The sequence below is a fragment of the Papilio polytes genome, unplaced genomic scaffold (genome assembly GCF_000836215.1).
Source record: "Papilio polytes unplaced genomic scaffold, Ppol_1.0 DF821845.1, whole genome shotgun sequence".
NCBI classification, from domain to species: domain Eukaryota; kingdom Metazoa; phylum Arthropoda; class Insecta; order Lepidoptera; family Papilionidae; genus Papilio; species Papilio polytes.
The window spans coordinates 5,550,815-5,572,799 of NW_013527359.1; the positions used below are offsets into that span (position 1 = coordinate 5,550,815).

The 21,985-nt window shown below is 33.5% G+C and overlaps 2 protein-coding genes across 3 annotated transcripts in view; one reads left to right on the top strand and one right to left on the bottom strand.

Moving 5' to 3' along the window:
* The window catches only part of LOC106108007 (cyclin-G1), a 27,212-nt gene extending 20,085 nt beyond the window's left edge, over positions 1-7,127 (top strand). For both annotated transcript variants that reach the window (XM_013289069.1, XM_013289070.1), the window contains 8 exons: positions 1,042-1,157; positions 2,052-2,179; positions 2,737-2,888; positions 3,296-3,398; positions 4,056-4,150; positions 5,252-5,377; positions 6,350-6,438; positions 6,859-7,127. In XM_013289069.1, the coding sequence (XP_013144523.1) occupies positions 1,042-1,157; positions 2,052-2,179; positions 2,737-2,888; positions 3,296-3,398; positions 4,056-4,150; positions 5,252-5,377; positions 6,350-6,438; positions 6,859-6,940 (891 nt within the window). In that variant the 3' untranslated portion in view covers positions 6,941-7,127. The remainder of the gene's footprint in view (positions 1-1,041; positions 1,158-2,051; positions 2,180-2,736; positions 2,889-3,295; positions 3,399-4,055; positions 4,151-5,251; positions 5,378-6,349; positions 6,439-6,858) is intronic.
* Positions 7,128-10,386: 3,259 nt separating this feature from the next.
* On the bottom strand, positions 10,387-21,561 carry LOC106108145. The gene is made up of 13 exons (XM_013289234.1): positions 21,236-21,561; positions 19,918-20,019; positions 19,176-19,300; positions 18,579-18,724; positions 17,535-17,647; positions 16,930-17,036; positions 16,213-16,332; positions 15,124-15,320; positions 14,542-14,638; positions 13,553-13,617; positions 12,687-12,939; positions 12,501-12,606; positions 10,387-11,836 (listed from the first exon to the last, which is right to left on the bottom strand). Exons 1-13 carry the CDS (start codon positions 21,398-21,400, stop codon positions 11,000-11,002), a joined length of 2,433 nt encoding a protein of 810 aa, XP_013144688.1. The 5' UTR covers positions 21,401-21,561; the 3' UTR covers positions 10,387-10,999.
* Between the last annotated feature and the right edge of the window lie 424 nt (positions 21,562-21,985).

Here is a 21,985-nt window from a genome sequence, read left to right on the forward strand (position 1 = left end):
TACATACATCTCTATCTGAATATCTGAATTCACTGCCTTCTCTAGCATCTCTGCAGCACAAAACATACTTCCATCCACATTATATCTCAATTACTTGTTCATTCTGTTCAAAACAAGACATGTTTCGTAACAGCGTCAATGGAAACCGAAGGTTGTTCACAATTGTGATGTACGAACGTATAAAGTTTCGAAATTTGAGTTAAAACTCGCATAGAGATGTGTGCTTATGTAACCATAAGTTTCGACAGAAGATAAATGCGCGAGTTTAGTTTAGAAATTACGATATGTCTGGCGTCTTTGTTATTGAATTTCGAAATTTTAAAACAGACGAAGAAATTTTATTAGCTGACCTACTGTATAGTCGCGGAAATCCGCGGGGTTTCACTTGAGGATAAATTGACTTGTTAATCGAGACAAAGTCCGTCTCTTCCTACAAATAAATTAGATGGGGAAACGGAGGGATAAAAAGATAAAAGGGACGGATGAAAGGAGAATACATGTGGCGGAAATGCGAATGTTAAGATGGATGTGTGGGGTAACACGATTAGGTAAGATACGAAATGACTATATTAGAGGAAGTTTGAGAGTAGCCCCAATGGTAGACAAATTAAGGAGTAAAAGGTTAGCGTGGTATGGGCATGTTATGAGAAGGGATGAATCGTATGTAACAAGAAGGACGTTAGTTATGAATGTGGAGGTAAACCGGTAGAGGTAGATCTAGAAAGAGATGGATGGATTGCGTGAAAGGTGACATGATCAAGAAGGGAATGATGACTGAGATGACGTATGATAGAGTTATTTGGAGGACGAATTTTTGAGTTATAAACAGTGTAACTAACACTATTTTTTTTTTTATTTATAGAGATGGTGGAGCTTGTAATTTTGTACATTTTATTTTAACATGTCAATACAAGGACATGAGGTGTCGTAAAACATGACAACTAACATATTACCTTTTAAAGAAGTTACCGGTGAAAATATGTTCACTATAGTCTATGTATTTCTTAAATGTCTTGTATAAATAGAAATTTTTAATTCCAGAGTGGTGAGGTAACTATAGGCGCGAGGGACGGCGCTGCTCATGTACTTCGCTGTCTTAAAGTGTGGTTCGATCTGCCCGCGGATGTTCTTGTCAGCGCCATTAATCTATTTGACAGGTGAGGAATACGAGAGAAAACTAACATGGGCCTCGACAGTCTAGGGGGGAGCGAAAATCAAGGGTCTAGTCATCATCATCAACTTGCCCTTATCCCTTAGGGAGGGTCGGCACAGTACGTGCTCTTCCATACATCTCTATCAGCCATAACTGAATCCACTCTTTTCTTAAGCATATCCTTTTTCACACAATCCAATCAATCATGGGACTAGTAAAAATGCTTTCCATTAGTCATAAGATAATGCTTGTTATTAAAAATTCCTACACTTACGACACGCTTTAGGCTATATATTTTCACGCCTACTTCGAATGGGTCGAATTGGAAAAAAGATAAGCCAATAGCAGAAAAGAAGGGTCATTATGGTAATGGAAATTGTTATTCAATGATTCATTCGCCAATAGCCTAATGGTTTGTGGTACGGCTTTCTTGCAGTCGAGGGTTCGAATCCCGCCATTCGACTGACCTGAACCATATCCTAGCACAAGCCTACAGCTTTGTTGGAATTGTTAAAGGAAATATTAGTAAACCAGCTTTCGCCTACGACTCTGTTCGCGCGAGCTAAAAAAAAAACAAAACTGAGTAGCCTACGCGTTCTTCCAGATTATCCTCTACATCTATGCCAAATTTCATCGAAATCCGTTCGGCAGTTTAGGCTACAAAGTCTAACAAACATCCATCCATCCATCTAAACTTTCACATTTATAATACTAGTAAGTAGTAAGATTAACAAAAATCTAACATTTAAAAAAAAGTCAAAGGCGTTTGTTATCATTTGTGTATTTGAATTTTAACATTTGAGATTGAAAAAACCCATAAATGTAGACAAAAAAATATAATTTGATGCGGATAAAACCGTACGGGAACAGTTAGTTTATAATATTAGTGTAATTCCAGATTCCTAACCAAGATGAAGGTGCGTCCGTGTCACGTGCCTTGCATCACGGTGTCCTGTATGAATGTGGCGCTGGACGAGCACGCGGAACTCACCAAGCAGCCGAGGACCGTCTCTATTGAGGAATTGGGTGAGAACCACTAAATATTACTGATACACCCTGTATATCATGTTATAAGGCCCAGCTTTAGTCTCTTCTCCTTCCCCCCCTTTTTTTCTAAGAAAAGGATGGGAGGGGCACGTGTACTTAACGCTTGGAGACGCTTAGGAAGTGAGAAATTGTGTAAGCACTACTAAATATTTCATAACAAAAAAATATAAGCAAGTAGCCTATGTGTTCTTCGAGACTATGCTCTACATCTATGCTAAATGTCATCCAGATATGTTCAGCAGTTTAGGCTACTCTGCTCTGCGACTCCGTCCGCGTGGAATTTAAAGAAAATCAAAAGTAAAATAGCCAATGTTGTCTTCCAGACTATCCTCTGCATCTGTGCAAAATTTCATCGAGAATCAGAAACATCCATCCATACACGGAATAAATAGTATCCTATGTCCGTCTCCTGGCTCATAGCTACCTGCTCACCAATTTTCAGCCATATCGGTTAAGCCGTTCTTGAGTTATAAATAGCGTAATTAACACAATTTTCTTTTATACATATTAATATAAAAGTTTCCATTGTTTCACAGTGTCGGTATCTCAGTCGGCGTGCACGTGGCGTGACGTGGCGCGTATGTCGCGCGTGCTCGCCGACAAGCTCGCGTTGACGAACGCGCGCGCCGTCACTCCGCTGCACTGGCTGCGGCTGGTGCGCGCGCTCGCCGCCGCACCCGCGCCACAGGTAGAACATATGCCTCACACTGTGCTACATATGCTACACACTGTAAGATACATGCCACATTCTGTACGACACATGCCACACACTGTACTACACATGCCACACACAGTATTACACATGCCACGCACAGTACTATTCATGCCACACACAGTACTATGCCACACAGCGTTTAAGACCTACGCCTTTAATGAATTTACACACATAAAAAAATACATTACTTAGGGCCTGTCCCACCACTGACTGATAGAGGCTCAAATAGCTTAAAAGTGACGTCATTGTCAGATGATGGAACAAAATCCGATATTTCCATCACATTTTACACATTGGATTATGAGACAATTAACAATTTGGTGGGACAGGCCCTTAAAATGTTTGTTTGTATTATTTACTATTATTGTTTTTTTTTACAGGAAAGTGAATTAGTAAATTTACTAGAAATAGCGATCTGTGACGCAGGATGCGCTAACGCCAGGATGAGCGAACTGGCGCTCGTCATTGTATACCATCAATTAGGTAAGATTGGGAATACATTTATACCCGGTTTCTGAACTTTATTGTTACTCGCGACTTTGTGTGAAAATAATAAATATAGTCTATGTTACTGATAGTGTTGCTTTTTATGGTGTAGGAATTTTTGAATTCAGCCGAGTTCGAGGTATTTCAATACATACAAATCATTCCTCTTTTTATTTCTTAACACTATATCTATACTAATATTATAAAGAGGAAAGATTTGTATTTTTGTTTGTATTGAAATAACTCAAATACTACTGGGCTAATTTCAAAAATTCTTTCACCACAAGAAAGGTAATTTATCTGTGAGTAACATAGGCTATATCTTTAATTTCACGGGTACGAAGTCGCGGGAAAAAGGTAGTATTTTATAAAAAGATAGAGCTTATTATATATATACCTTTCAGATATAGTACCGGTAAAATTTTGTCCACTGTCTATATTATTTACTAGCTGTTGCACACGACTTCTCCCGCGTGAAATTAAAAAACAAATATAGCCTATGTTACAGAGAAATTACCTTTCTAATGTTGAAAGAATTGAAATCGTCTTAGTAGTTTTTACGTGGATAGAATACATACAGAAATACAAATCTTTTTAATATTATTATAGATATCTTTGCATAAAACCTATCTTATTTGGATGTTTTTTTTCCAGAGAAACAACTAACAGAGTGGGCGAGACATAAAGACGTGTCGGACGAGCTTTACTATCTATATGAGTTTGCGGCGCAGCTGCAGGCGTATTGTAACGTAAGTATATCTTCTCTATCCATACCTCATATAATAAAGTGAAAACACACACTATTTAATGGCTAAGGATATTTTTATAATATAAGGTGGTAAATCACACAGAAAACAGGCATGAAGTGGAAGCAATTCCGTGTTTCCTCTGATGAGTGTGGTGACAGAGGTCTTATTTTAGTCCCTTTTCCTTTCCACCCAATCCTTTTACTTAAGAGGAAAGGATGGAAAGGAAAAGTGTATTTGACAGTATAAAAAAACGAGCAAGTGACCTGAATCCGCCGAAATGTAAAGCGACCGCACATAAACATAAGAAGAAGCGAGGAGCGAAGAAACAGAAGCGAGCCTATCATTTCCTCAAAGGCCGGCAACGCATCTGTAGTTCCTCTGGTGTTGCGGATGTCCATGGGCGTCGTTGACCACTTTTGTGTTCCCGTCGCTCGTTTGCCCCCTTCTCATATAAAAAAAAACATCCGCAATTGCAGCGCTGCCTGCCCTTCATTGACGGAGACGCACATAAAGAGGACATTTCCCCTTCCTATGCATCCCCACCGTCAAATCCATTCCTTCCCATCCTTTCCTCTTAAGAAAGGGGTGGTAAGAGAAAGGGATCACAATGAGGTCTCCGGCCACACTCATAAGACTGTACGCGGAATTGCTTCCACTTCACGCCTGTCTTGTGTGGTCGTGGTATTGCTGAGAGTCCTGCACTACGAACATGTTAAAGCGGGCTCTACCACTGTTAAAGTAGTCAGTTACAGCATATTTCTGAATAATTCTTTCTTTAATAAAAAGCCCTACACTTACACGCTTCATGCTATATATTTTCACGCTATTAAACTTAGGTTGGTAAATAAATAGAAAAACAACTTTCATGTCAGAAAGAGTCAATAAACTACAAGCTGCCAACGTTTAAGAAGAAAAATTATTATGGTAACGGTAATGTTAACAATAAAATAAAGTTTTTATAATACCATGCGGGTGAAGCCGCATGGGAACAGCTAGTGATACATGTAGAGGAATATTTAAGATACTCTTGTTATTTCCCTGACTGAGTCGCGGGCAAATGCTAGTATAAAACTCGATGGTAAAAGTTTGTTTTTATTTCAGATGTGTGAAACGTCGTTATTACGTACTCGCGATGTGTTCCGTACTGTGTTGTCGCGGTACGAGGCTCGCTGCGCCGCGCCGCAGAGACAGCGACTTGTATGGAGGTTGTCGGAACGCACGTTAAAGGTAAATCTTACTAATATTATAAATGCGAAAGTTTAGATGGATGGATGAATGGATGGATATTTGTTAGAGTTTGTAGCCTAAACGGCTGAACGGATTTCGGTGTAATTTGGTACAGATGTAGAGGATAGTCTGGAAAAACATATAGGCTACTCACTTTTGTTTTTTTTAGTTCCACGCGGAAGGAGTCGCGGGCGGAAGCTTGTATCATATAAATAAAGTTACGATGGATGGATGGATGTTTGTTAGCGTTTATAGCCTAAACTGCTGAACGGATCTCCATGAAATTTGGCACAGGTTTAGAGCATAGTCTGGAAGAACACATAGGCTAACGGGAATAGTTACGGTTCCCGTGAGATTCATTTAGTTTTTTAATGCTTACTCGATCATTCTGCAACGGTTCAACATATCTCATTGAAATTTGTCACAGATATAAAACAAAGTGTGGAGTACGCATGGGATAAGGTCCTCGGGAAATGTCTGGTTCCCGGGATACGTAGCTTTTTGTTATTAATATAGTTCGTATACCACGCGTTTTGGTTCACGGTTTTAGTTAACCGAAACCAAAACTAAATCGTTGGTGAATTTTATAGATCTTACTAGTCAATTACAAATAACTTTTGTATCTGTTAAAAATAGTAGAATGTAAATTACTTATTTGCTCCGTCGATGAAGAACTCTGAATTTCCAATTGTTGTTAAAAATACACTTAACAATCGGAAATTTCGGTTTTGGTAGAAATAGAAAGCAAGGCCAAGGCCGAAAAAGTTCGGTTTCGGTTTCTGTTTCGGCGGAAAAATCTGTGTCGGTCAAACACTACTGAATATACCAGTTTGAAATACCAAAATTGAATGCTTTAAATAAAAAAAATATTACAATTGAAAAGTGTTTCTATTATTTTTCTAGAAACAAACATCCGTCTTTAAATTTATTACTAATCTTGTTTCTTTTATTAAATTTGTTCTAATATTACAGGTACTTCGACCAACGGATCGTCTGACCTCGCTCTTGCCGACCATAGAGGAACAACACCTCGCCACAGACAACACGCCCAGTAGGAATAGGTACAATATTATTTATATTTAAGTGGATGGATGTATGGATGTTAAAAATATCTCCATAAATTGCCTCAAAGTGAAGTAACCTCCTTCATCTGCAATTGCAAATGCGTTGCCTCTTAATTGTCAGATATGTACATAAAGAGGATATTTCCGCTTCCTTTTTGTCTCTTCCATTGTCAAATTAATATTCCCTTTATAAAAAGGATTAGAAGGGAAAGGAATTAAAAGTAGGCCACCGGCACGCAATTTAGAACACATAAGATACTATTTTAATTTCGCGAAGGCAATCCGTGTGCTAAAGCTAGTATACCATTGTTTTTATATGGATAAGACATTTTAAAAATTAAACGTGAAGCTTCATGCTAAGGTAAAAGCCTAATATGTTACATACAGACAAACTTATTTTTTATAATTTTTTTCTAGATCGGGCAGCGAAAGTAGCGAAAGTGAGGAGACATCTGATTGGCCGAGGAGCCCCGTCCTGCCGGTCTACTGCAGCAACTGACAGCGACCCCCAAACACCCCCCGGGTCTACACGAGAAAACGCCCCCCAATTCAACATTCAACAAAATATAGTTGAGAAAAATTAAAGGTATTAACGACCCCCAAAAAATTACTAGTCTAAAGAGTAACAAAGACCCCCAAACATCAAGATACAAGATATATAGACGAATTTTAGATGCCAACGACCACCAAAGTAGTCAAGAGTAACGAACACCCCAGGCTTCTAGTAATATTTGGAAAAATAATAACGACCCCCAAACTCCATGTCAAGCAGATGAGACAAGAAGACCCCTAAACTTGAAGATTTAACAAGATATATGGTTAAAAAATTATACGTATTTATAACGACCCCCAAAACCTAATAGTCTGTTAATCAAGAGAAACACAGACCCCCAGACTTCAATACAAGAGATGAATGCAAAGACCCCCCCAAAACCGACCCCATGCGTAAATCGTTCTTCAACCCCAACCTTAATAATTTTTGGAAATTAATATTTCCAAAAATATAAACGTACCAACAACGACCCCCAAAACCAACCACAAGACTAATATAAATGTTCATATTTATTTATGTTTTAGTACGTTTTATATCAAATCTACTAGATTTTTTTAACTAAGGGAAATTTTAAGCCTTTTTACATTTAAGGCAGCTAGTGAAAATTTACCTTTATACATTTAAATATAGAAAATACTGATCTGCAATAATAGATCGGTTGAAAATTACACCTTATAGAAACAGTTATAGTTGACCCGAGTCAAATTGACATCTGACTTTGTCAATGTCATTTGAAGGTCATTTTTTATAGACATACAAGAATTTTATGTCAGTTATCAAAATATGAATTAAAAATCTCATTAAAACGTCATATTTTGACCAATGGAGGAGCGTTTTTATATTTTTTTCCAGAAATAATAACAGATGTGCATAAGACTAGCTGTAGCTCGCGAATTCGGCCGCGCAATAGCCTACGTTACTGATAACGTAACTTTTTAATGGTGAAAAATTAAATCGTTGATCGTGTGATCTGTGAACTGAACTGATCACGTGATTAGTGATGTCTCATGAATTCGTTTCCCATCACTAGTTGGATATCTTGTGCTATATTTGGATCCCACTTTTGAATTAATGTCAAAATTCCGTGATCCGTTTAACGTCGGTTTATATATGAAAAATATATTTATTTTAAATTAATGTCAACTTGGATTTGGACATTATTTAATAAAACAGACGGAGTATTTATATTTGCATTTAAAAGATTTTTTAAGACAGGTTTTTTTTATTTTATTACTAACCCAATAATCTTTTTTCTAAGAAAATTAGTTTACTCTGTAAAACCGTATTTATTTACTATTTGCATTATAATGTCCAATCTAAAGTCCAAATATTAAAAAAATGTCGGTATTTTGAGTTTTTTTTATTAGGAGTTTTATATCTGGGGATACATAGTATTGTATATAAAAACATGAGGTCTGTCGAGATAAAAATAGCCTATTTTTGAAGAAATTTAGTAAAAACTTGGGGGTATTTGAATAAAATTTCTAATTTCTCGCAGTTTATGAATCGTATTTATTTTTAAATAATCTGTTTTATTTCTTTTTAGAAAAACTTAAGCAAGATTTACAAAAAATTTGATGTTCATATTTTTTTTATTTTCGATTTTCTACCTACCCCAAAAAATCTTGACTTGGTTATAAAATGCTCGAACGATCTTAAAAGTGTTTACACCTTATCAATGATAGCTTTAAAAGTCTCCCATTTTTTGTAGAGTCTAAAAAATGAAAAAAAAAAACGTGCTCCACTCTAAAAACAGTTGTCTTTGTGATTTTTTTGTAAGCGGCGTAAAATATTCCATATAAATAGTGCGTAAGTGATTACGGGGGTAAATATGAAAAAAAGCCACCGAATTTTTTTTTTAAAGTACATAATTTAGTATTTAATTGAATGTCTAATTTTTTTTTAATGACTAACTCTGATCAAGGGTTTTTATAATTTGGTATAGTAAAAAAAACACAAAAAATATTATAATTATTGTCACTTTATTTTGTAATTATTCTTAATATTTGATACTTATTATTAATTTAGGTGTAAATGAAAATAAATGACAAAAAAATTATATAATATTGTAAAAAATCCGTAAAAAAATGTGATCTCAGGTATTTTTTCAATAGAACACGAATCGAATCATTGAGAAAAATGTAAAAAAAAATTGTCTTTGCATGTGTGTGTAAATTTTAATATAAATGTATGTATGGAAAAGTCAAGCATTTCGGCTTTACGCCATTGTATGTAATGTGAAAGCATAAATCTATGTATGAAATTAGCTGTGAGTGAACGAGACAAACATATATATCCTATATAAGTGCGAGAGAAACGGAGGATACTTGTCCCGTTCTAATCGTATTGCTAATTTATACAAAGGTTTGTGGCGTGTTGTGGTAGTTTTTTTTGTTCTAGAAAAATCTATGTGACGCGTGAATATTTTAATGTCTTATGTGGAAATGTCTGTGGTATGTTAGTGTAAAAAGAATTGATGGTTTGTTAAAAAATTGTCTATGGCTGAAAGGATTGAGCTTTTGCCTCCAGTGGGTGAAAAAAAAAAACAAACTGTCAGTTCGTTTCGCAACAGTTTTGGCGACATCTGTGAAAAATGGAAATTGTATTTTTAAAATGATGTAAAATGTTTGAATTTTAGGCGAAGTTATTTATTGAAGTGATATTGCACGCCACGTTGTTTTTATTTTGTGAAGTTATTGTGAACACCAATAATTGTGATGAAAAAGATTGAAATATTAAGTCTCGAAACGAGAATAAACAGTTGCGATTCTATTTTGTTGTTTTATTTTTAACGCCACCAACGAAAATATTAGAAACGTTACCAGGAAAGAAAAATTAAGTCAAAAACAGCAAAGTATTGCCATGGTAACATTATTAAAGGCCTTTGAATGTTGCCATGTTCAAGGTGGATGAAGCAGTACGAGAACAAGTATCAAATAAAACAATTCTTAATGACAAAAAAGTTTTTATTTTCATAAGTTAACTAAACCCAATAAGGTAAAAATGAAAACAAAAAACAGAAATTCAATTGACACTAACATGCAAAATTCCATTGTTTTAACATCATTTAGAACATTTTCTTATATTTACACAAATTGAGAGATTTTTTTATAAATGGTATCCAATAGAATTTCAATCGGCTCTTAAACATAACACTGTGTTAAGAAATTATATTGTATTTTTCAGCAACATATCGAGATATTTTATATTCCTGGTCGTAACAAAATAAAACCTTAAACAAATGTTTATTGAATAAAAAATGTAGTGTTAAGAACAAAATTAGTACCGTGCTGTAGAATTGGCGAAACTCTAGATTATCTGCATAAACGTCACGTCCCTAGCTGACAGCTGTCAATGTCACTACACGTATGGATGGATTTGGCGCGCATCCAGAGTCCTGACGAGAAGTGTTGCTCTGAGTTTAAAGCGACAGTATCAATTAAATAACTAGTCTAAAAATAGTAAATAAACCTAATATATAAACACGAACATGCATAAAAGAAATAAAACTACTCATTCAAAACCTAACATAAAATATACAAAAGGATACACGTCGAGTTATATGTAAAAATAACAAAAAAAAATACTTCATTTCATACACTTATGTCACTTCACTTCTATTTACACATTTTTTCCAAAAATAACTCAAATGAGATTACATAAGGGAATTTGACTCTTTTTCATGGGACAAATGAGTTACGATCGCTGATCTGTATAAATAGATAGGCTATTGTTTGGGTGTGAAAAGTTTTTTGACCCAACTTAAATTTTTTGATGATAATAAAGTCTTAGCCTATCCATTTATATAGGTCAGTATACCAAACGCAACTAGCGACAAAATGGCGAAAATTGTCTAATTTCCTCGCCTGAGAGACTACATAGAGACTACTAGAGACAGACTTTTGTAGACACAAAATATAATAATTTTTAGCCTGCCTTTTAGAAGTCAGTGGTATTCGCCAAAATAGCGAATACTATTTACTTTAGGTGTTTACTTGAAAAATATTATGCAGCTTTTTTATCATTTTTTTTAAAGAAATCATATAAAGATGTTTGAATTAATTTGTCAGGGGTTTTTTCTGTTTTTATATTTCTCTTTTTTATTGGAATTTTTTCTTTAGGTTTTTCTAAAATCTGTCGAGATTTTTCCGGCGAGAATTTTAATACGTACTGTTTTAATTTCTTCATTTTCTGTATTTTCTTCTTTCTAGAAGATTCTGTTATTCTTAATTTCAAACGTTCGTGTTTGAATTTAATCTTGATTTTTATATCTTTATTTTTAATAGACAATTTTTTCCTTTTTTTCATCTTTTTCCGTTTGATAGAACTATCTAAATCAATTTCTTTGTTGATTTTTCGTTTTTTTTTAGTAATAGTTTCTTTTCTTGGTAATTTCCTTTTCATGGCCGTTTTGATTTCTTTTATATTATCGATTCGTTTTCTAACTTTTCCCACTTCATTTAAATAATGATTTTTAAAACTTTCGATATCAATATTTTGCATTTCCGTTTGTAATTCTTCTTTATTCGGATTAAATTTAAAAGCGCATTGTTCTTTTATATTTTTTTCCACTTTTTTAATATTCTCTATTGGATTTTCGTCGTTTTTAACATCTATTTTTACTGTTTGATTGTTTTCTGATATTTCCATTGTTGAGTTTTTTTGTATATGAACCGGTTTTAATTTTTTTGGTGTTAAAAATACTTCAACATCTTTGATATCTGAATCTTCTTTTTCTAAATTTTCAATTATTTGCATATTTCGTTCAAAATTCACTGTGTTAGCTTCATTTATATCAAATCCTTTAAAATCTACTGTTAATGAATCTTCTTTCTCTTCTTTCTGTAAAGAAAATATTTATAACTAGCTTTCGCTCGCGACTCCGTCCGCGTGGAGTTAAAAAAAAGTGAGTAGCCTATGTGTTCTTCCAGACTATCCTCTACATCTATACATAATTTCTTTAAGATCCGTTTAGCAGTTTAGGCAACAAACTCTAACAAACATCCATCCATTTAAATTCGCATTTATAATATTAGCAAGATAAAAAATATGCAAAGTAGTTTTTGTGTGAATCAGATACATACAAAAACACAAATCTTACCTTTTTTTATTAGTATAGACAAAATAAAAAAAAACGAATCAAAATATAGAGAACATTGAAATTATTTTGTACACTTTCTGGAGTAAAAAATATTAGTATTTGTGTAATGAATAAACTCAAAAACTACTGGACTTTTTTGAATAATTCTTTCACCATTAGAAAGCTAAATTATCACTTAATGTTATAAGATATTTATTATTAAAAAAACTAGTTTTTTTTTTAATTCTGCACATCTATACTATATAAAGAGGTAAGATTTGTATTTTTATATGTATTGAAATAACTCAAAAACTACTGGTCCTATATAAAGAACCCTTACCATTAAAAAGATATCGCTGAATAAAATGAGTTTTTTTTTTAATTTTAAGTGGACGAAGTTGTGAGCAATAGCTAGTAATATTTTACCTGTATATCTATTTCTATGTTTTTCTTTGGAGATATTAATTTTTCACATTCTGTTGATTTGATTTTATCTTTCTTCAAATCTTCTAGAACATTCTCAACTAAGTCACTGTGAAAAAAATGCGAAAAATGTACAAAAGTCTTTTTTTTTTTACTTTTTTAATTCAGAGAACATAAAAAAATATTTACTTGATAATTTTCTTCTTCACAATCAATGGTTTTGGTTTTCTAAATTTTTCATACATCAAATCAATTATTTTGGAATCCAATTCAAAATGTTCAATTTCAGTGATTTTTTCATACAAACCGTTTTCTAATAATTTTAAAGGCGATATTAGTGTTTTATCGATATTATTCAATAAATCAGGTTTAATAAAAGAATACGGTCTTTTAGGTGGTTTTAAATTTAATTCCATACGAGCCAAATTGATTTTATCAGCACCTGAAAATATAAAAGAAATTGTGTCTTTCCCCTTCCCATGAATCCTCCCCTGACAAAACCAGTAACCTGAATTCGTCGAATAAGCGAAAAAAATACCAATAAACAAAAAGCACAAACAGAAATTGTGTCTTTCCCCTTCCCATAAATCCTCCCCTGACAAAACCAATAACCTGAATTCGTCGAAATAGCAAAAAAATACCATTAAACAAAAAACACAAACAGAAATTGTCTTTCCCCTTCCCATAACTACTCCCCTGACAAAACCACTAAAACTAAATGAAAATGAGAATATTGTAAACATAACACATAGAAACAACTTAAAAGCACTTATTTCATATTAAAGTTACAGTTGGAGACCTAATTTCAGTACCTTTCCCTTTCCACCCTTTTCTTAAGAGATAAGGATGGGAAGGAAAAGTGTATTTGACGGTGGAGATGCATAGGAAGGGGAAATGTCCTCTTTATGTGCGTCTCCGTCAATGAAGGGTAGGCAGCGCTGCAATTGCGGATGTTTATGTGCAGCGGTCGCTTTACATTTTGCCATATTATACTATAAAAAAAAAATAGATCTATTTGTAATTTTTTTAGATATTTAAAAAAAAAATAAACATACCATCTTTATCATCTTCATTATTTGTATCAATGCGTTTCAAATTAAACGTATTAGAACTAGACGGCCTGGAAATAGAAAGTTTTATATTATTAGTAATACTGTTTAATAAATAAATACTGAAATTTATTAATTTCCAATAGCTCAAGTTTTAAGTTTAAATCAGTTAGTCGAGGAAATTAGTTTGTAGTGGCGGAAACTAGTCTCTCAGTCAAGGAAATCAGTTGAAGCCGAGGAAATTAGTCACTCAATCAAGGAAATTAGCCACTCAATCAAGGAAATTAGTCGCTCAACCAAGGAAATTAGCCACTCGATCAAGGAAATTAGCCACTCAATCAAGGAAATCAGTTTGTAGACGAGGAAATAAGTCACTCAGGCAAGAAAATTAGTTTGTAGTAGAGGAAATTAGTCACTTAGTCGAGGAAATATGTTTGTAGTCGAGGAAATAAGTCACTCAGTCAAGGAAATATGTTTGTAGTCGAGGAAATTAATCACTCAATCGAGGAAATTAGTTTGTAGTCGTGGAAATTAGTCACTCAATCGAGTAAATTAGTTTGTAGTCGTGGAAATTAGACACTCAATCAAGGAAATTAGTTTGTAGTCGAGAAAATTCGTCACTCAATCGAGGAAATTAGTTACTTAATCGAGGAAATTAGTTTGTAGTCGAGGAAATTAGTCACTCAGTCAAGGAAATTAGTTTGTAGTCGTGGAAATTAGTCACTCAATCAAGGTAAATTAGTTTGTAGTCAAGGAAATTAGTCACTCAGTCAAGGAAATTAGTTTGTAATCGATGAAATTAGTCACTCAGTCAAGGAAATTAGTCAGTCAGTGCCGACACTCAGACGGGAAATCAATGAGACAAGTAAATCAGGCAGTTAAGGACTCTAGAACGTTAGTCAATTAAGGAAATCAGTAAGTTATAAAGGGTAAATTAGTTAATTGGAGATTTCAGTCAATCATTAGGGTGTTCATTTAGGTTTTTACATACTTACCTATTATATATTCCTTTAGTTCGTCGCAAGGACATGCGACATGGCATCGCGGGGCCGCGTCTGACCGCTGGGGGGTGAGTTACCTCCCCCACTACAACTAAGGGATGAAATAAAATACTTTAAGATAAAATCTTACTAATATAAATGCGATAGTTAGTTAGATAAATAGATTTTTTTCATTGGCGGAGGAGACGCACATAAAGAGGACATTTACCCTTCCTATGCGTCTCCACCGTCAAATCCATTTTTCCTTTCCATGCTTTCCTCTTAAGAAAAGGGTGGAAAGGGAAAGAGGCTAAAGTTAGTCCTCCGGTACCACACTCATCAGACTGTATGCGGAATTGCTTCCACTTCACGGCTGTCTGTGTGATCGTGGTATTGCTGTGAGCTACAGTACGAAGATGTTAAAGCGGGCTCTACCACTGTTAAAGTAGTCAGTAGTCAGTAGTTTGTCAGTTTGTAGCTAAACTGCTTAAAGAATCTCGATGAAATTAGATGTAGAGGATAATCTTAAAGAACACATAGGATACTTGTGTTTTTATGCGAAATCGCAGGCGAAAACTAGTTTAATTTTAAACTTACCTGTTTCAATAGTTTTAGCTAATAATTCGATATCTTCAGGAGCTGCGGGTGCGCAAATTGTACAAATATATCTACTATTCTTGTTACTAATACAATTACTGCAATTGTCGTCGCAGTTATTGCATGCATCAGTTCGCATGCATATCTCATGCATGCCACTACTCCCGCATAATATGCACAACTTTATCTCCCACGATCTGGAATTATTTTAATCTATGTTAATTATTAAATTATTTAAATAGCGTCAGAAGTAGAGTCAGAGTTATTTTCTTATATTTTTTTATCTTAACCTATGACATTATGTGAAGTACATTGTATATTTAAGAGGGAACACTGGGGGGGGGGATCTTATATCAATATGGAAAACTAAAAAAAAGATGGGTCTTTCATTAAAAATTACTCATACCCTATGTCTCTTAATCAATATTCTCTTAAAAACAATTTTTTTTACTAGTTACCTCTTGCGTGTTTCCTATGAAATCAATTTGCCCATTTATAAAAAATCACCTATCCATTTACACAGTTCAATGTTCATTACTGTCAAAGTTATCCATTAATGAAAGTTTCCCATAATTGTCAGTTAACCAAAATTGTCTAAGTTACCTAATACTATCGAAGTTGCCAATTATTTTCAAAATAACCCAGTATTGTCGAAGTTACCCATTACTGTCAAAGTTACCTATTACTGTCAAAGTTACCCATCACTGTCAGTTACCTATTACTGTCAAAATTACCTATCACTGTCAAAGTTACATATTACTGTCAAAGTTACCCATCACTGTCAAAGTTACCTATTACTGTCAAAGTTACCTATCACTGTCTAAGTTACCATCACTGTCAAAGTTGTCCATCACTGTCAAAGTTACCTATAACTGTCAAAGTTACCTATCACTGTCAGTTGCTCATTACTATCAAAGTTACTCATAATAGTCAAACTTTTATGTCAGTTACCCATAATTGTCAAAGTTACCCATTATTATCTGTGACCCATTATGGACAAATTTACCAATTACCGTCAAAGTTACCGTTAAGTTACGTTACGTTACTGTTAAGTTATAATTGTCATTTATCCATAAATATCAAACTTACCCATTATTATCAGAATCATGTCCCCTACCCTGCGGGCAGCGGCACTGCGCCGCGTTGCAGCTGATTACTCTGTCATACATCTCTGAGAAAGCGCCGACCTCTAACTCCCATGACGCGTCCCTTTTGTAGACAAAGAGAAGGGTATTTTTGTAATGGGTTAACTCAAAAACTGGGGCGATTTCAATAATGTTTTCATTATTATTACATAATTTCTTTTACCATTGCCTCATTTTAATCTTCAAAAGAGAGACACAGAAAAAATGTCTTTACCCTTCCCTTACGTAAAAATAACAGTACAAAACCTACTTAAACACCCGAAATATTGTTACATTTCATGTTTTAATAATTATTGGAATCGGGATATCATAGGAAAATCTAAGCGTCATTGGCTCAGAGGTAAGCACTTGTAATCTACAGGTCTTAAGTTTGAATCCCGCTGTGTGTGATTATTGATTTTTCTAGTTTCAGATATACATAATTTACCGTATTTACTATAAAGAAAAACATCGTGATGCACATATAGGTAAAAAATTTGTGAAGTCTACTTTAGGGAAAGGTCCCCCCCCCCTTTTTAGAAAAAATTTACAATAGTTTCAATGGAAAATGAAACAATATCAAACACAAAAAAGATTATACAAGAACAAGTAACAGAAAATTAGAAATTATTATCTAAGTTGTTCAAGTTAATAATGAATAATGAGTAATGGCAACACTTACCTATCGGGAACGTAATATCCTTGTGTAATAACCGACTGTAGGAATATTTCTTTGTCATTACAAAGAGGACATTTCAAATAATGGATGCCAGCACTCAAAGCCATACGCTGTTGACAAAAACATATTGTTATAAATTTCGATACGAATGATTTTTTAAAAAATATGATAGCCGAGCTGTAATATATACCACCATATGTAATAATACCACGACCACACAGACAGGCGTGAAGTGGAAGTAATTCCGTGTTTTGTCTGATGAGTGTGGTGCCGGAGGACTAATAAAGTCCCTTTCTCTTACTACCCTTTTCTTATAAGGAAAAAATGGGAAAGGAAAGTGGATTTGACGGTGGAGATGCATAGGAAGGGTAAATGTCCTGTTTATATGGGTGGGGACAGATGAGAATAGAAAAAATTATCCATTCCACCTTTTGCGGCTAGGGGACGGTTGGAAATTATTATCATACGGTTCCATCTGTCACCTTATTGATGGTACTAAAAGGTGGGACGGATAATACTTTATACTTCCACGTGGGGACAGCGGGGTGACGGTTGAGAATAATCCGTTTTAAGGAATGTAAATAATAAAACAAAGTTTTCTAGTATACCTGTAAACAATTCCTATGAAACCATGCATCCCTCGCACAACAGGGTGGCCAGAAAGTATTAACAGAGGGTCCCGCATCAACTGCCTCATAGCATATTACACATACTTGTGTATCTGAAAATTAAACAGATAGAATCAAGTATTATCTATAGTAATATTATAAACAGGAAAGATTTGTATTTTTGTATGTATTGAAATAACTCAAACTATTGCGCCAACACACAAACACACATTCTAGCACATGCACACACCTACACCTACATACATACCTAACTAATAAGTTTTTATTATTAATTAATATGAAATAATGGCGAATTACTGAATCTATTTTGTTTTTTTGGATTTTGTTATAACATTACACAAATTAAGGGAAGTCATTGGCTCCTTTAATACAGGGGATTAACCTAGTAAAGGAGCCAAGGATATACATATAATTGAACAAAATACCGAATTTAAAATTAAAAGTAAAAAAAAGTGAGAAACGTATTTGTAAAATTATATTTGAATTGTGATATTGTATGTTTGTTTGTATAAATAAATAAATAAATAAAGATTTCAAAATTCTTTCAGAGTTAGAAAGGTAATTTATCTGAGTAATATAGGCTTATTTTATTATATTATAATTTAACGAGGACCAAGTCGCGAGCAACAGCTAGTATTAAAAAATAGCCTAAGTTACTCCTACAAACATAAACTAACTCCCAGTATAAGTCCAGTCAAAATCGGTGCAGCCTTTTCGGAGATTATTTAGAACAAACAAACAGACAAAAGAATCAATTGGTTTCCGTTACAAGTGTCGCATATACATAATGTTCACAAAATATGACTTTTTTAGTACAATACAGATGTTTTTTCTAAATTTTTTTCTCTAAGTAAATTAGTTACATTATTATAAAGAGATGGTAACAATCACATGCATCTAAAATAAATTAATATTGCTTTCTGTTGACAAAAAATGTATTTCCCCTACCCTGCCAACTGCCCACAATAGATATATTAATAAGAGTAAACAAACAGACTATCTTAATTCCTTCAATGTACATACCATTTACATGATTTATTTCCGTATTTTCCTCAACTATAGCTGTCTCTTTCACTTTAGACTTTCTCTGTCCTAATGTCCTTTCTCTGACTTTGGTCATTATTTCGCTATTGATTTTCTGTCTTGGTGCATGCAATTGACAAAAAGATCTGTAAAAAACCATGTAATAATGTAAAAATCTTTGTTTTTTAATAATATATACTTAGTATTTTCCTTAATTTTAGAAATACTGGTTTGGGAAAAACTGTAACCAACATTTTAAAATTATTTGTAATTTCGTGATCGTATAGAAAGAGAAAAAAGTACAGCATTTTTGTTAGCTACCATTTCGAACACCCTGTAACTCATTACTGAATAGACCTTTTTTTAAAGAACAAAGGTTTTTAGTGTTAATTCCTTTACTACAAACATTAATTATAAACATGACTGACATTGTTAATTATATACCTAAAAAGAATGATTAGTCAGGGGAGGGGACACACTAAAGATATTTCCTCTTCCTATACCCATCATACTAAGCAAAGATTGAGAATGTTAATACATTAGTGTGTTTTTATCTTGAAAAACTATTATTCGATAATGATTGGTAACAATACTTACTTATAATTACCATAAAACAGTGAAACAGCGTCCTTTTCCCTTCCACAAGGTAAATGAAATTGTTTCCTGCATTGTGTCACGGAGCACCCTAATGTAGCACCCTCTTTACCACAATACGAACATTTCTGTAATATCATAGAAGACTCATGAAAATTTTAAATTCACCTAACTAATTGTTTATAGGATGGAATGTATATCCTCTGGGGCAGTTGAACGGGATTATAACCAACCGTCACCCTGCTGTCCCCACGTGAAGATGAAAATAAAGTTTCATCCGTCCCACGTTGCGCGACAAGGGGTCAGTTGGTGCTTATTTTATTTTATGACGGTTCCATCTGTCACCTTATTGGTGATAGTGGGACTAAAAGGTGGGACAGATGAAAGTTTTTATTATCACGTGGGGACAGAGCGGGGTGACGGTTAGGAAAAATCTGTAAAATGATACTGGCAGTCAAATAGTTTATTGTAAATAAAAGTAACAAAACGCGGTGTGAAGGCGCGCAGGGGACGGACAAGTGCTAAAAGGGTCCCCTCCATGCAGCTTCCCCACTGAGTTGCAGGAGCACTGAACATTAATAGAAATGCGAAAGTTTAGATCTGACAGTTTGTAGCCTAAACTGCTAAACGGATCTTGATGAAATTTGTCTTTGGTGTAGAGTCTGTAACACATATAATAACTTTTTTTTAAATTCCATGCGGACAAGTTGTGGACAACAGCTAGTATTACATAAATAGCACTTACATGTTTTTTACTTCTCTCTATTTCAGCTGCAATATCAGGATATAAGAAGCCAAATAAACCTTCATTGTCTTTACCTTTTTGTATCAAACAGCAAGATAACAACTGAAACATTAAAAATAAAATAATATAGCGGTGATAACAAACTAATAGTACATGGAACAATATTTTAGGCACATTAGAAAATTCAAATACAAAATGATCAACTATACTTTGGATTGTAATGAAACTGGTAGTGTTCCAACTTAAAAACAATCTCTTTAAAACTGTGGCTTTCTGCACCTAACACTAACACCCTTACAAATAAATGTGGTATAAAGTCAAATTTAGAAATAAACTGAGTATAAGTAAATATTAGTACAAATTTTGCTTATACTTAGTTTATTCCTAAGTTTAACTTAATACCACATTTATTTGTAAGGCTGTAAGTGTACAATAATACATAACTCTGAGATCATTATACATTTCTATAGAAAAAAGTCATGTTTTTGTATTGTTCCTTGTAATATATTTATTTATACACAATCTCCTCAGCCCAAAGTTAAAGGTAAATTATGGCATACATTTGGCAATGACTTGACATATCTCTCTGTTCTATATTAGTGATGGGAGTCGAGTTGCTTTTTACTCGAGTGACTCAAGTCATTTTTATCTTACTCGGACACAAGTGAAACTTTTGACAACTCGAGTTGACTCAAATTACGAGAGACTCGTAACCACTTTGTTGGTTTATACCAAGCGGAGTAAGAAATTCTTACAGCAATTTCAGTTAAATTTGTTATCTTTTTAAAATTATACTATTTCTGTTCTTTTGTTGAGTTTATTTAAGCTTCATTTAAGTTAATTTTAAAAATGTTATTATTATCTTAAAAAATGTTTATTAACTAGATTGTAAGAACATAATAAAACTGTTCATATTTGGATCTCATGAAAATTACTTGTTAGAATTAATTAAAATGGATAAGAACTTATTAGTAGTACACTATATAATTTCAACTAATAGTTGATATAAGAGGTTTCTTGATTATGTAGACAGGTTTAGTTCAAAGGAAAATACTATTTTTACACATTTTGTAGATTTTTTGAGTAACTTTTACGTTAATGCGAAAATGATTTTTTTATGTTAAATTAACATTGTTTTATTGGTTTTAAAATCTTCACTCGAGTGGCATTCGAGTGAGAAAGTTACCAGTACCGAGTGACTCGAGTGAAAAAAAAATCACTCGAGTCCAATCACTAATTTATATTCATACATTACAAATGCATATCAGTTTTTTTTCGTCTAAAAACACCACAATGTTAATAAAAGATTAATACTTACGACACAGAAATAATGGCAGTAAATATCACCGATTACATACAATTTGCCGTAAATAGTTTCATCGTCAATATTACGATTACAAAATGAACAAGAACCAATATCATCAGCGGCTAACTTAGCTAAGAGTAAATGCTTTTTAGTTTTGCCACCCTTTTTACAAGACATATTTGCTTCCTATTACAAGTCCACGATTAAAATGTTGTATAAATTGCCATTTTAATATGAAATACAATCTTAAACAAATTCATAGTAAACACATATTAAACTAATAACTAAATTAATTGCTACAATACAAAAGTACAAAACATAAAATATTCTTATGTCAAAATAAAGCGGGAATACATACCATAAACGTCACAGACATTTTATTTCCGTTCGGAAATATGAAAACTATGTTTAAACATTTTTCATTTCTTCATAAATTTAGTTGATTAATTAATTAATACGCAGTAATAATTACGCACCTGAAATTTTGTTTATTTAATTCACTTTATTTGAAAATCAATAGACAAGATCCAACGTTTTTAATAACATCCTTCCAACTCAATTTTTATCAATCGAAAATCATTTCCTTTGTTTCACAGGAGCAGTAAAAGTGTGCTTTAGTACTGAACTTACGCCTAAAGTGTTTAATATCCTTAATGTAAGTCGAATAACAGTACGTAATACATTTTCCTACTTGTTAATCTCAAACAACACATTTAACTTCGCGAAAAGAGTATTAATGTGTTGCCTCCGGAAAGTGGTTTT